At 48.1% G+C, this 13,766-nt stretch overlaps 1 protein-coding gene across 4 annotated transcripts in view; it reads right to left on the bottom strand.

Moving 5' to 3' along the window:
• PDGFRA (platelet derived growth factor receptor alpha) overlaps positions 1–12,925 on the bottom strand; it is a 55,329-nt gene extending 42,404 nt beyond the window's left edge. Inside the window, exons 1-3 of one of the 4 annotated variants that reach the window (XM_037829793.1) lie at positions 12,753–12,925; positions 6,820–6,898; positions 542–602 (exon numbers count right to left, since the gene is read on the bottom strand). In XM_037829793.1, the coding sequence (XP_037685721.1) occupies positions 542–593 (52 nt within the window). In that variant the 5' untranslated portion in view covers positions 594–602; positions 6,820–6,898; positions 12,753–12,925. Of the gene's footprint in view, positions 1–541; positions 603–6,819; positions 6,899–9,927; positions 10,125–12,251; positions 12,271–12,752 lie in introns of those variants that run through there. The other 3 variants (XM_037829794.1, XM_037829796.1, XM_037829797.1) reach the window with 3 other exon arrangements.
• Between the last annotated feature and the right edge of the window lie 841 nt (positions 12,926–13,766).

Raw genomic sequence — 13,766 nt, 5'->3', positions numbered from 1 at the left:
GCTAAGAAATTCCAATAAATATATTAACATTCAGCCCAATGGCATTCTCCTGGTGAGAAAGAGTTAATGAGATTTCCCCAAGAGTCAAACATTCATCTAGCAATTAGTTTCTAAGAGGAAGGGTAGCTCTGAGATTTTCAAGTGATTTAAACATTTTTTTGACAGGCATGATGTGTCAGGCTAGAATTTTCTATTATTTATTTTCTTTGAGCATCCCAGAATTTATCTGATCCACCTAGAAATCTTTCTCCCAGGGAAAGGAAGAGGGTAGTGGAAGAATTTGGACTGTTATTAATAACATTGAATTTCAGGATTAAACATATATTAAAACTGCCACCAGAGGGCATTCTTTTTGAAATGGAATTATTGCACTATGGCAAAGGGAACTGAAGGTTTGTGGTCATTCCAGATGACTCTTTGAAATTTTCCATCCACTCTTTTTGGACTTTGAACACAACATGCAGGTAATATACTGCAGAACACAGAACCTGGAAAGCAAGGCCTCCCCCAGGATGATGCACTCAGCAGAGAGGGATCGTACCTGTGAGGAGGTAGCCTAAGACCAGCAATGCCCTTCGAGAAGTCCCCATCATTCTGGAAAACTGAAAAAGTCAAAGGTCAAACAGAAACAGCATTATTCAATGGAAATACCCAGTGAGCTTAGTTACCTCTGTGCTTTGCTCTACAGAAAATGTTACCATCATTTTAGTAAAAAAGGTCCCAGGTTAAGACTCTCGGTTAAAACAGTAAGATGCCTTAAAAGAAGAAAATCAAATAGTCCAGTGCAGCCTCACGATCCTGACAGAAACCATCTGAAGCTGAAAGTTTCGCAATTCATGCAAAAGTCCATGTTTACTGTCTTGTTAGGTATCTGAGAGTACAGGAGAACTGTGTCATTTACACAGTTTAAATTAAGAATGTGGAAAATAAAGAAGTAAACTATGTACTTCCTCAACTTTCTGAAAAAGAGAAACACTTGCTTTGTGTTTTGCTGCATAAAGAGGTCACATCCTCTATAACCACTGGGAAAGCTGCTTAGGCTGGGTCAAACATGCTAATATTTAAGCGCCATTCTGAGCTACAGTTTTTGAAACTCAACGAACCAATGTCACTTAGAGAAGAGCTTTGTGATACAGAGGCAAGTACCAAGGCCCAGTTCTGGGCTCCAAGCCCGGGTTTTCCTAGGACCCACTGCCTTCACAACCAGGCTAAACAAGGCATGGAAAATCTCTTTCATTAGCATGAAAGAAAGAGTAATTTAAAAAATAGTAATAAATGAAGGAGAGAAAATGAAAAATGTAACTAAATTGCTGTGGTGTTGGGGTGGTAATAACAGGTGTGGAAATCAAGTTCTCTATTCTGATTTCACACAGCAAAATCTGGAGGAGGAGTGGAGAGAAAGAGATTGGAAGAGGTGGGAAGGAAAAAAGGAAATGGAAAAGAAAATTAAGGGACAGAAGGAAATTAAACTGGGGTCCATGTTACCCTGGGGTAAAACCCCTGCGGAGACGGTCTGTTCTGGCCAACTCTAAAAAGGCACCTTATCTTCATCTTCTCCTTTACATGCACAATCCCACTCACCTTTATTTTATGTCCCCCTTCAATTCCCACATGAAATCCATGGTAAAGTGGTCAATGAAAAGGAATGGTAAGTGGGCTTGGGACCCCTGAGCACCCAAGTTTGGATGGAATAGATCATACCCAGAGTCCTTGGCAGGGTACAGGACTTAAAGTAACCCATAGCCCCCACCTCGGATGCAGCTTGGGAGGCACCCGGCCCCTGTGAACACTCAGAAAACCCCAATTCATGCCATGAAGTGAGGTAATGGGACTTGGTTGCCATCACTGACTGGAGACTAAGACTACAGTGCATGACTTCTGAGTAAATGGTCTTAAAAAAAAAGAGAGAGAGAGAGATTCAATGTATGCCTGTGTTCAGGCTTTTTCCACTCTTTTGATTTCTGCAGAAATCAGAGGGTAAGAGAGAGAATGAAAAATGGAATGCTGGTAACATGGCATTGGTGGGGGGTGGGGATGAATTTGGGACAAAATATAGAAGTGATAAATTCTGTTTGTTCCAAAAGAAAGAATGAAAACCCAATTTTTACTAAGCCAAAGTTTTCACGTGTGTGTTGTGAATTTGTTATAATAACCCTGTGACATACGAATCATTTGTTTTTAAGATGTGGCTGTTCAAAGGACTTGAATAGACATTTCCCCAAAGAAGACATACAAAGGCCAAAAAGCACATGAAAAGATGCTCATTATTAACCATTTGGAAAATGAAAAAAAAAAAGAAAAGCACAATGAGATACCACTTCACACCCACTAGGATAGCTGTTGTTAAAGAAAGGAAAAATAACAAGTGATGGCAAGATGTAGAGAAATTGAAACCCTCGTACATTGATGGCGGGGATTTAAATGGTGCAGCCACTGTGGAAAACAGTTTGGAAGTTCCTCAGAAAATCAAGTATAGAATTATCATATGATCCAGCAATCCCACTTCTAGGTATGTACCCAAAAGAATTGAAAGGAGGTTATAGAAAATATGCCAACTCATGCCACCCTTAGTTATATATATTCCTTTAGAGGACACAAGATCAGACCACAGCAGGTGCATCTTTCTACACTGGACACTGTCAGTAATAATCATCAATAATTTGAGTAAATAAAAACCTATGTGAGTAGTCTTAGGTAATTCTGCATATTTTATTGGACATTTACTCTATTTTGCAATTGTTTCCTTGATTTCAATTGTTTCACTTAGCAAAGATGCAATTAAAAAGGTGCAGCTATTTGGTTAACAGTAAAGAAAAGAGGAGGATACAATTTCAGGAGCCAGAAAAAATAGTAACATTTCCAATTTCAAGACCGAAATCTCAGTCGTCCTCTGTCACTTGTCCTCTGCCCTCGCCGATGTAGCATCTTATAACTACATTGTGGTGTCCAGTTTCCTCATGCATTGCAAACCACTAGACATCAAAAGAACTAGAGAGAAAGAAAATACAAGTGAAGCTTGCAGGATGCTTTCTGACACAGTCCATGGAACAGCTATTCTTACGACACCACCCCATAGGAAAAGCTGTGCTATTCTGAACAGCATTGTTACATTGTGTTGTATTTTGAATATGTTATATTCAAAACTATAATTTGAGGGACTACTGATAAATTTTTAGCTGCAGAACCAAAAAGACCAAAGGATAAATGAGGACCCAGACCATGGGCCAAGAGAGTGCATGTATTACCATATTTAATCCTCCCAATGTTATATAACATAGGTATTAATGTCCTCATTTTACAGATAAGGAAATCAAAGCACAGAGAAGTTAAGGGACTTTTGTCTAAGGTCACACAATTAGTAAATGGCATAGTAGGTCTAACAGGTCATCGGGGGCTCTACCCTTTGTAGTCACTCAATCATGCATACAGAATCTCCATCAGACACTTATTTCCTCACTCATGGAGGCAAGCAAAAGAAATGTGACAAATCTTGCATCAGCTCTTAAAACTTCCCCCTGGAAGGGACACAAGTCATTTTCTCTCCTATTTCATTGGTCAATGCAAGTCACATGGCTAAGCCTAACTTCAAAGAAAGTGGGAAATGCAATCCTACCATGTGCCAGGAACGCAGAGAGCCAAAATCTTTAGAAACAGAATTAATGACAACCACAATGGAATAGTCAGTGAATGAGGTGGGGAGGGGGGTGTTCAAAGACAAAGGGGACAACAATCCAACTGGCAAGGAGGTGTGAGTGAACTCCCTAGAACTATCTCAATATTATGTAGTTCTGTTAAAATATCATTACAGCAAATGGTAAATGGAATAAATGTACGATAGGGAAAACTGTGCTTCAGTAGAAAACTATGCATTGCCTAGAAAACACTCTTCTGGATTATCCAATTCTGATTCTATTGATGTTATTTTACAATTCTGTAAGTTATAGACAACTATTGCAATGTAAAATATTTCTTGTCAATAGACATGCAAATTCTGTCCTGTTTAGTAGTGGTTAAACTGACTTGCCTCTGCCACCCTTAAAAGAAACTAGTATTATCTTCATTTGTACATTAATTTCAGTATTCTTGATCTTGATTTCATTTTTAATGTGTCTTAATTTTGGATTCGTTTTTAAACTGTTACAGCATTTGCCTGGTTCCTTTATTACAAATTAAGTAAAATCTTTGAGAATTATTTTTTAACAAGAATTGAAAGCAGGGACTTGAAAAGATATTTGCACATCAGTGTTCATAGGGGCATTATTCACAGTTGCAAAAAGGTGGGAGCAACCCAGGTGTCCATCAATCCATGAATGGATAAACAAAATGTGGTATATACATACAATGGAATATTGTTCAGCTGTAAAAAGGAATGATACATACAACAACATGGATGAACCTTGAAGGTTATCATGTTGAGTGAAATAAGCCAGACTCAAAAGGACAAAGAATTAGAATAAGTAAATTCGTAGAATCAGAAATTAGAAAACAGCTTACCAGGGGTGGGGGGTGGGAGTGTGGGCATGGGGAATGGGAAGTTAATGCTTAGTGGGTACAGTGTTTCTGTTTGGGGAGATGGAAAAGTTTTGTTAATGAGTGATGGTGGTGGTAGCACAATATTGTGAATGTAATTAACATCATTGAATTGTAAACCTGAAAGTGGTTAAAATGGAAATTTTAGGTTATATGTGTTATCAGAATAAAAATAAATTTTTAAGACACCATAGAATTGTACAACAGAAAGAATTAATGCTAGCGTAAATTACGGACTATAGTTAGTATAGTAACATAATATTAGTTCATCAATTGTACCAAAGTTACCACATTAAAGCAAAATATTAATAAGGAAAAGTTAGTGCATGGGGCAGTTAACTTGGAAATTCTGTACTTTCTGCTTGATTTTTCTTTTCTGTAAACCCATAACTGCTCTAATTAAAAAACTAAAGTGGCCGTTGAGGCTCAGAGAGGTTTAGCAAATATCCCAAAGTCACACAGCTGGTGACAGTGCCAGAATTCTAACCCAAGGTCCATGTAACGCAAAAGCCATACTCTTTCCACTCCACCATAGAGCCCTGCTCATGGGAAGATCAGTGTTCAGTCTGGCTGCCACACACCCCCCTAACTATTTCCTAATGCACATTGGTACCCTGTTTTCCTTCTCTGGCTCACCACAGCAGGAAGAAGCACAACTGCACTGCCGTGAACCTAAATGCAATCCGCACACTGCTGGCTGGCTGCTAGCTTCTGAGGATCCTGGCATGTGCCTGGGGATACAGGGCTCCACACCGCAGCGTCTGCCAGCACTGGAGGCCTCAGAGCCAGGCTGGTGAGCCTGATTTACCACAATTAGCAGTAACCGGCTGTGTGTTTGTACATATAAATATCAGCCTCCCACTGATAATCCACTTAGCAAACTTCAAAGGAGCCCTTCAGAGCCAGCCTGATGTCTTGAGTTTTATCACATCTATATCCTATATTTTTGTAGCAGGGTTTGCCAACGATCCATCTTTAAAGCATTCCCAAGCTTAAAAGAGGGGCTCACTGCTTTTACAGCGCAAGATCTCAGGAGCGTTTTGCCCTGACCAGGCCCAGCCAGATTTCCTTCTGCGTGTCCAGATATGGTGGGCTTTCTGCCAGGGAGGATTATTTACTGACACACAAAGTGGGCAATGAAAACAGGGCCTTCGAGCAAGTGATAATGATGCAAATACTGAGACTCAACAGGAGTTTGCTTAAGGTTTCAAACTCCCTTTTCTGATAACAGTTGTTCCCTGGTATATACTTGTGAAGTTTCATGTCTTTACTCATTTGTAACTCAATTTACTCATGAACAATTGCAGAGCATTTGTCCCACAGGGTGATAATGGAAAACAAGAAAGAGGGAGACCTCCCTCTTTTATAGTCCTCAAAAAAGGGATCTCTGGGAGATTCTTGGTGCTTTTCTACCCTAGGAATAAATGCTCATCCTTACTCAGTAACAGTAACCCCTATCCTAGAGCTCATCCAAAAGTCAGATGTGCAAATTAAAGTGATTGAGGCTACAAATTCAGAGGAACATGGTACTGGAAAGGTCAGTGAGAACAAATCACTTTGCAGGAAGGAACAATGGATTTAACAAAATCTGTATTTTTAAAACATCAATATTATTTCTCTCATGCCAACTATATGTTGAGCTTTAGTCCCAATCCTCTATAATCACTACTTGAGAAGCATCTGCCACAAGTCAGAGAAACAAACAGGGAAGAAAGAGCTCTGTCATGTTAACTCTCAGGCAGATGGCTTGAGTCCTACCTCCCCACTCCCCTGTTCTCTTATCCTTCTCTCAGAAGATTTTATGGAAATTGCACTGTACTAGATTCTGATCCCAGAAATGACACTTAGATGGTCCATCTCTCTGAACCTCAGTCTCTTCTTCTATAAATCAAGACTAATATTACTAACTAGCTTGCTTGCTTTACTAATTTATTGTAAAGATTAAACTATATAGTTATATACAATTATATAATTGAAAATGCTTTATAAACTGCAGCTATTGGTTTTAATATTGGATATTTTTTTCTGCAGAATCCCACCAAGTTTTAGGTGAGAAGGACATCTTAGGTGGCTCAACTTCTCTTCACTGAGAAAGTGAAGCCCCAGAGGCCACACAACTTGCACTGCATCACTTGCCTAGTGGAAAACAGGATCTGAACTCTGATTCCTGGCTCAGGCCAGTTGTCTACTCCTACACCCTCACTATCTCCAGCCTGGAATATCTTTAGAGACTATTTTAAGATGAACCAATGCATAGAGTCATATACACAGAGAAACAAATCTGCTTACAGCTAATATTCTTCTTTCTCTTTAATGTGTTGCCATCTCGTCCTCTGCAAATAGAAGTGAAGAGCCATTGAGTGTGACCCTATAACCAAAGAGAGAGTAAAGAGTAAAGAGTGTTTCCAGAAGTAACAGCATACCATCTCAGAAAGTCGGAAAGCTAGCTTCTCCATCACCAACTGCACATGCATCCCACTGCAGAGCCGTTGAATATTGAATTTCACCCCACCCTGGCATGATTAAAGGCCAGAAGAGACTAGCTTGCAGTCCCAAAAGCCACTGATGACCTCAAGATTCAGTTTTCCGAGGTTAGGTTAATTTGGGTTCTCCTGAGTTAATGCTATCCCCGAAAATTACATATCTAGTTTTTTTCCCTGCTGCAAACGTTCTGCCCTTTCTCATAACTTCAGCCCCGGCAGTCCCAGTTCAGATCAGCACTGCCCGGGCTGGGGTCTGATTTTCCATCACAGGGGTGTTGACCAGGATCTCTGCACCCGATCAGGCCCTGTTTTGTTTTAGTCTCCCTGAGCTCCATTAGACATTCCAGCAGCGATTGGGGCTGGGGTGTTTTTACATGCACGCATTTTATGGGACAACCTCGGCTAGTAAACCTTTCTCCTCTCTCTGCACCAGATATTTAACCAGAGACCAAAACCACACTTTCTTTTGATTGTCCCCCAGCTGGCATGACGCCTAATGAATGAGACAACCTTGAGAGGAGCAGTTTGTAATACACTACAGCTTTGGGCTGGAGGTAACCAGTTTCAGATCTGGGTCCTCTCGCGCAAAAACAGAACCGCAAATACCCACTGACTACCTTGCTCTCAGTCCTAACACGTCTAACTGCCAGGAAACCTCTGGCACTTAGATGTGGTGGGAAAGCAGTTTGAGGGTTACATAATTGCTAAAGGATTAACAACTAAGGCGGAAAACTGCACACAAGTCTACCAAACAAATGTCCGTCCAATGACTCTTGCAGCTTCAAAAAAAAAAAAAGAAAACCACTCATCATTTTTTACTTGTGCCTACGGAGCGAAAAATGCCTCCTCCCGATGCCTCGACTCGCTTAGAATCTCCGCGAAGCGCATTCCCGCCGCGGGACATCGCAGTTCCTGAATGTAACCAGGAGGTGGCAGTGTTGGTCCACGGACTGGCCCCCCGTGGTTCGCAGAGAGGCAAGCGCTGCTGCCGGGAGTTTTGTACCAAAGCGCCCCAAATCTCAACTTTCAAACTCTTCCTCTTTTAGACTGTGCTTTTAGGTTTCTTTATGACCTCGGTTCAAAACCCGTGGAATGGGAGGAGGAAACGAAAAACGGCTGCCAAAAATGCCTAAATCTCCACGGGCCCCCAGGAGAATTCCGTGAGGGAACCGCCCGGGACAGGCATCACCAGCGTTCTCACCGCTCCCGGGCCTCGGGGCCTCAGGAGCCAGGGAAACAACGCAGAACAGCTGCCATCCCTGGCCGCAAGGGTTCGGCAGGAAAAGCCACTCGAGAGGAGGTTGGGTAGTTCAGGGTTTTGTTCAGCCAAAGATCTCCACCTCGGCGATTCCGCACACTCGCAGGAGGGAGGCAGGCGGGTGCGGCGACCCGCTGCCTCCCTCCCAGGAGAGGAGACCACCTGGGCGGCGCGGGGCTGAGGGCTGCCACGCCGTCCCTGGGCCCCGCGCTGCCCGATCCGTTCGCACGCCATTGTCAACTCTCATAAACCCGCCCGGCGGGCGACGCGACGGCCGCGCAGCCGGGGTACTGCGGGCTGATTGGAAACGACTGTCCCGTTGCACAATAACGCAGGGTCGTAAAACAAACAGCAACAGGCCTCCTGCACGGCAGGGAAATTTGTGCGGGGGTTGAAAACAAAAGTCGATGGCTGTTCCCCCAAGAGCGTCCGGCACTGTTTTATCCTCCACTTTTCTCTGCTTCTCCCACATTTAATTAGAACACCCCCCACCTTGATCCCCAAACCCCGGGAACTCAGATACTCTTGCCCACTCAGCATCTTCAGGGCCACACAGTGCCTGCAAGCCGTCTAGCTGATGCCTCAAGAAGGGGGAAAGATGACCCAGGTTATTCGTTCTGGGACCCCCTTCGGTCCCAACCGAGCGCTCCGACGCGGCGGTGGCGCCGACCGCCCGGGGCTGGCGGAAAGCAGGGCCGCGGCTCGGGAGCCCCGCTAGAGGGCGCAGCAGCCCCGCGAATCTTACCAGGCTTGCTCACCCGCTGTTTAGACTCCGGGTTCCCGACAGCGCAGCCGGGTCCGCGGCTCAAAAACCTTCTGCCTGGAGGCTCAGCGCTGGCACTGTTTTCCTCCTGCCCCGCCACACCCACACGAACACTGGGCTGCTCGCCGCCCTCGTCGCCTCCGCGCCCTCGGCGACTCGGTCGCCTCAGGGTTGGTAGCGATGCCCCGCGGGTTCCACAGCCACTCGCCCCTGCCTGCTGTGCCTCAGCTCAGCGCTGCAGCGGCCGCCAGGTCCCAAGCACGACGCCGGGCATTTGCATTGTTTTCGGTTGAGACCTGAGAGGGGGCCGGGCGGGGTGGAGGCATTGGGACCAGGGGGTTTAGAGTTACAACCGCGCGCCAGCTCCTCCTATGGGCCTGAAGGAGGCACAGCCGCGGGTTGAGACTCCTGCCAAACACCGGGGATGAGCCGAGGCTGCGCCCCCCTCGGCTTTTAAAAATCCGGGTGCTCACCTTGCCCTACGCTCACCTCTGCCGCCGCTGCCCCGCGCATTCCCGCTTCCTCCGGAGTCTGCACCTCTTGCTCCTCCTTCTCTAGGGGCTGCGGTGGGAGGCAGGGAAGGAGGCGTCCCCAAACCTGGGATCCCCTATATTCCACCCACCCACCCCCAACCCCGCTCCCACAATCTACTTTTCCAAACGATCTCTGGCTCGGAGTTCAGTTTAAAACAAAAGCAAATGCCGCCGAGCCACTTCGGAAGAAGACAGGCACCCGCAGAGTCGGGACTAGAGTGCAGGCGGGAGAAGCAGTTTGCTTCTTGACCCTGCACCCCTGACCCTGGGCAAGCCTGCTAGACATCCCGACAGCTGATGCCGCGCACAGATCCCGCGAGGCCGGACGCGAGGGACACTGCGAGCCCACCTTTTGGTCACCTTTTGGCCTTTAGCTCTTTTCCCAGAATTGCTGCTTCTCCACCCGGTCGCGGTTCCCCGGAGGCAGGAGAGAGCCCCGCCCGCCAAGGTCTGCAGGAGGTCGCTGGCCACCACGTCCCCGGGACGCGTCGCGGCACGCCGCCCACGGCCGGTCCCCAGGAGGCGCACGGCGGGCCCGCCTCGGCGCCAGACGCTTTTGCAGCTGGAAAGCCCGGCCTTATGCCCCTCCCCCTGGACCCCTCCCCAACTGGCTTCCCTTCGGGCAGCGACCACAGGGCTGAGAGCTAGGAGTCCCGGCTCTGCTCTGGGTCCCTCTCTGTCTAAAGCCGGAGCAAGGGCCGGGGTACCAGGGACCAGCGATCAACACATTCCTGGCGCCCCTCCACCACTTCCTTCCCACTCACCCCCTCGTTCTCTGGACTCGTTTTGGAGTCCAGCTGCCCTTGGGTCAAACGAAAAGCAGGACTGTGCAAGAGCCGAAACAGGGACCAACCAGGGCGTCAAAGTGAGGCTGGTCGGGCCCCCGCCTGTCGGGGAGAAGAGGAAGGGATCTTCATACTGAGGATCGGGGAAAGGAGGAGGTCCAGAGGGAAAGAGAAGGGGGAGGGGATGCAACGCAACAACGCCAGGGTCCCGGTCTACCAAACGGGGGGGGGCGGGGTGTAAAAACCAGACCTTGGCTCTGCAGTGGGTGAAGTGCGCACGCCGGGGGCACCACTTCCTACTCTCCTGCGGTCCAGGGGATTTGTCCGCTCTGAGGTGCTGGTCGGGTGAGCTGTGCGGCTGAGAACTGTGGCGCCCCATTTGCCCTGGATGCCTCCCCCTGTTCCAAAAAAGCTGACTAGTTCTGCTCGGGAGTGACCGCAGCGAGGCGAGTCGGTCCAAAACATTGAGCAATTCAGCCACAGAGCCAAAAAGTCATTTCCCACACCGCCCAGCCGGGGGCTTTTCCAGGGAGTTCGGCCGGGCGTGGGGCGACTGGAACCTGATAGAGGCCATCCACGCTCCCTTCCTAGCCCCCGTTTGCCTCCCACTCTTGGAAATGGGAGTACAAATGATAAGTTTTTCCAGGCAGCCTTTCTGCAGATCCTGAGGTCTTAGCGGCGCAGGAGGAGCGACGTGCGGGACCTGCGCTCTGGCTGCGGAAAAAACTCACCGCGGCAGAACAACCCAGCATTTCCTTCCCAGCGGAGACTCTGGACTAGGCCACCCAGCAGCTCCCGCACACCTGGCTTGGCGGCCGAGGCTCCGGGCCTCCCTCGGGCCGCTGGACTCGGGTAGGGCCACACTCCCTTTTTCTCCGAACTGGCCGAGACCCTTTCCGAACAGAACTGCTGAGCCTAGATGTTTCCCAGCCAAATGGACGCTGCCCGCTCCCCGGGCGCTGCCTGGAGAAATTACTTTCACGTATAAAATCCTATTTCCTTGGGGATAGACGGCGGAGGAAGGAGGGGCTCGAGGAGATGGCCCCGCAAAGAGGGGAATACGGAAAGGAAGCGACTGAAGAGGATAGGCAGCTCAGGGGGAGCGCAGACGGCGACTGCCACACATCGCCGCACGTAAAAGGGCACAGGGCGGGGGTAGGAAGGAGGAGGTGGATCCAGAACTCCAGTGCGGGGAGGGAGAAGGGAGAGGGGAGGGCGGTTCGCCTTCCACCTTTCTGTCTTACCTGAAACCAAGTTTCTCCGTTCCAAGCAGTTCCTAATTTCCCAAAAAGAAGACACATTCCTGGCGACTTCCTTTCTTCCTTCCTGCCGCCAGGACTGGCCAGCACCAGAGCCGCGGGCTTTGGAGAAACGGATCCACTGGAGAGGGGAGCGCGCAGCGACGGGTGGGGGGTGGGGGACCACCGCGCACAATAAGGACCCCTAGGAGCGCCGCTCAAAATTCCTCAAATCCCAGTTGCTGGAATGCGAGGCGACGACGACTTCTTCACTCCAGGCCAAATGTGTTTGTCATTATTCCAGACCGCCCGCCCGCGCTGCCGCCGCCCCCGCGCCAGAACGCGCAACCCTAGAGCACTGCGGGGCCGGCGCCCGCTCTCTCTCGCACCTCCCTGACCCGGCAAACTGCTGGAAAGCACCCCAAATCCTCGTCCAAGCCCAAGCCCTATCTGCTTGTCTTGCAGCCACAGCAGATGTGCTGACTCTGGACCCGACTCGCATCAAGCGCAGCGCCGTCCAGTAATTAAGCGCGCTCCGCCGGCGCCATGTGTACCCGTCAGGCAACAGAGGTCCGGCCTGCTCCAGCCGAACCCTTCACGCCTCCCCCGCCCCGCAGCCACTTCTCGCGTCCCTCTCGGCGCTCTTTTCTTTGCCCCGTACCCCAGGTGCGCTCCACACTGCGGGCTGCATCTCTGTCCGGCTAAACCACGGTAGAGGAATGAAAATATTCGTTAAAAACCTGTCGCCTTCCAGGACCCACTGCCAAGAAGAGGGCAAAACACCTCTGCTCCCACCCCCAGCATTACTTGGTACTCCTCCCAGCATTCACGAATACCCACCCCCATCCCTACAAGAAACCTCAAAAATGCTAAACAATTTCTTTGGGAGGCCATAGGGTTGTCAGAAAAATACTACTTTTAAAAATAGGCCTGGAAAATGTGGTGTTGCTTTTAAATCGCCAGACTTTCTAACTCCGTATTATCTTCCTCCCAAGTTAAGTTTATTCAGAATAAATTATTCTTTGGGCATAAAACAGGAATCAAGCTCCAATTTTTTTTTCCTCGTCGTCCAAATTTGAGTGAAGTTACTTCTCTTCTTCCAGTCCCAGCGCCTGATCAGGGACTTTCCTTGGAAACAAAAATCATTTATTCCCTCCCTTACCTTCTCCTCCTATGTCAATCAGCAAAGAAAATCCTACACATTGAGCAAAAAAAGTCCACGGCCTTCAGTTCCCTCCTGCGGTTCCCTCCTCTCTTTCTCTCCGTCTAGCTCCAACTGTTATGGGCTCAAACACCGCGTTGTGTAATTGATTCAATGTTATAGTCCATCCTTCTAAAACTAATCATTTGCTCTAAGTAAATAGCTGTCAGGAAATGAAGCCCCCCCCCCCTCCCCTTGGCTTTTTCAAAATAAAAGTTTCCTTCAAACTCCCGGCGCTCTGAATATCCCAGCCTCCAGATTGCGCCTTCGCGTTTTGCTCTTATGCAACCAGGGGGTCCAGCCCCAACCCTCACATTTCAACAACAACTGGGGGGCGGGGAGAAGCAGACCAGATGGGGTGGGAGTGGTGGGAGGGGGAGGTTTTGAAGCTCTGCCGGGAAAGACGTTTCGTGAAAATACAAACTGGCCATCATTTCCAGAATGAGTTTGCCTCCTGTCTTGGGGACAAGGTCGTCCGCTCCTACAACGTTTTACAAAGAAGTAAAAGAACACGTAAAATTGCTGTTGATGCCCAGAGAGAAAATAAATCTGGAATCAGGAAATGCCCCTTCTGGAGAAGCTGGAAATGGGACCCTCCGGGGGGCTCCGAAGGTTGCGTCGTTTAGAACCTGGAGTCTTCTAGGGAAAGTGCCCTGTAGTTGCTAATCCTTTAATGGGATTAGTCAAACTGTTGAGTCCAATATGACAATGATGTGGTGTGTGTGTGTGTGTGTGTGTGTGTGTGTGTGTGTGTGTGTGTGTGTGTGTTTGTTTGAAAGACCGGGGTCTGAAAGGGCATACAAAGAATCGAGGGTCTGCATAGGTTTGGAACATACTCCTACAGAACAACCTTTACTCCCAAACAGCCACTAATCTTGTCATGTCTTTGTTTTCGGAGTTATCTGGGTGAGGTTGCCCTGGCTATCTCCATAGCCAGGCATGGGCGACTGAGGAATCGTCCATAACAAGCCTACC

Source organism: Choloepus didactylus, chromosome 3, assembly GCF_015220235.1.
Source record: "Choloepus didactylus isolate mChoDid1 chromosome 3, mChoDid1.pri, whole genome shotgun sequence".
Taxonomy (NCBI): Eukaryota; Metazoa; Chordata; class Mammalia; order Pilosa; family Megalonychidae; genus Choloepus; species Choloepus didactylus.
This window is presented reverse-complemented; position numbering and strand designations above follow the sequence as displayed.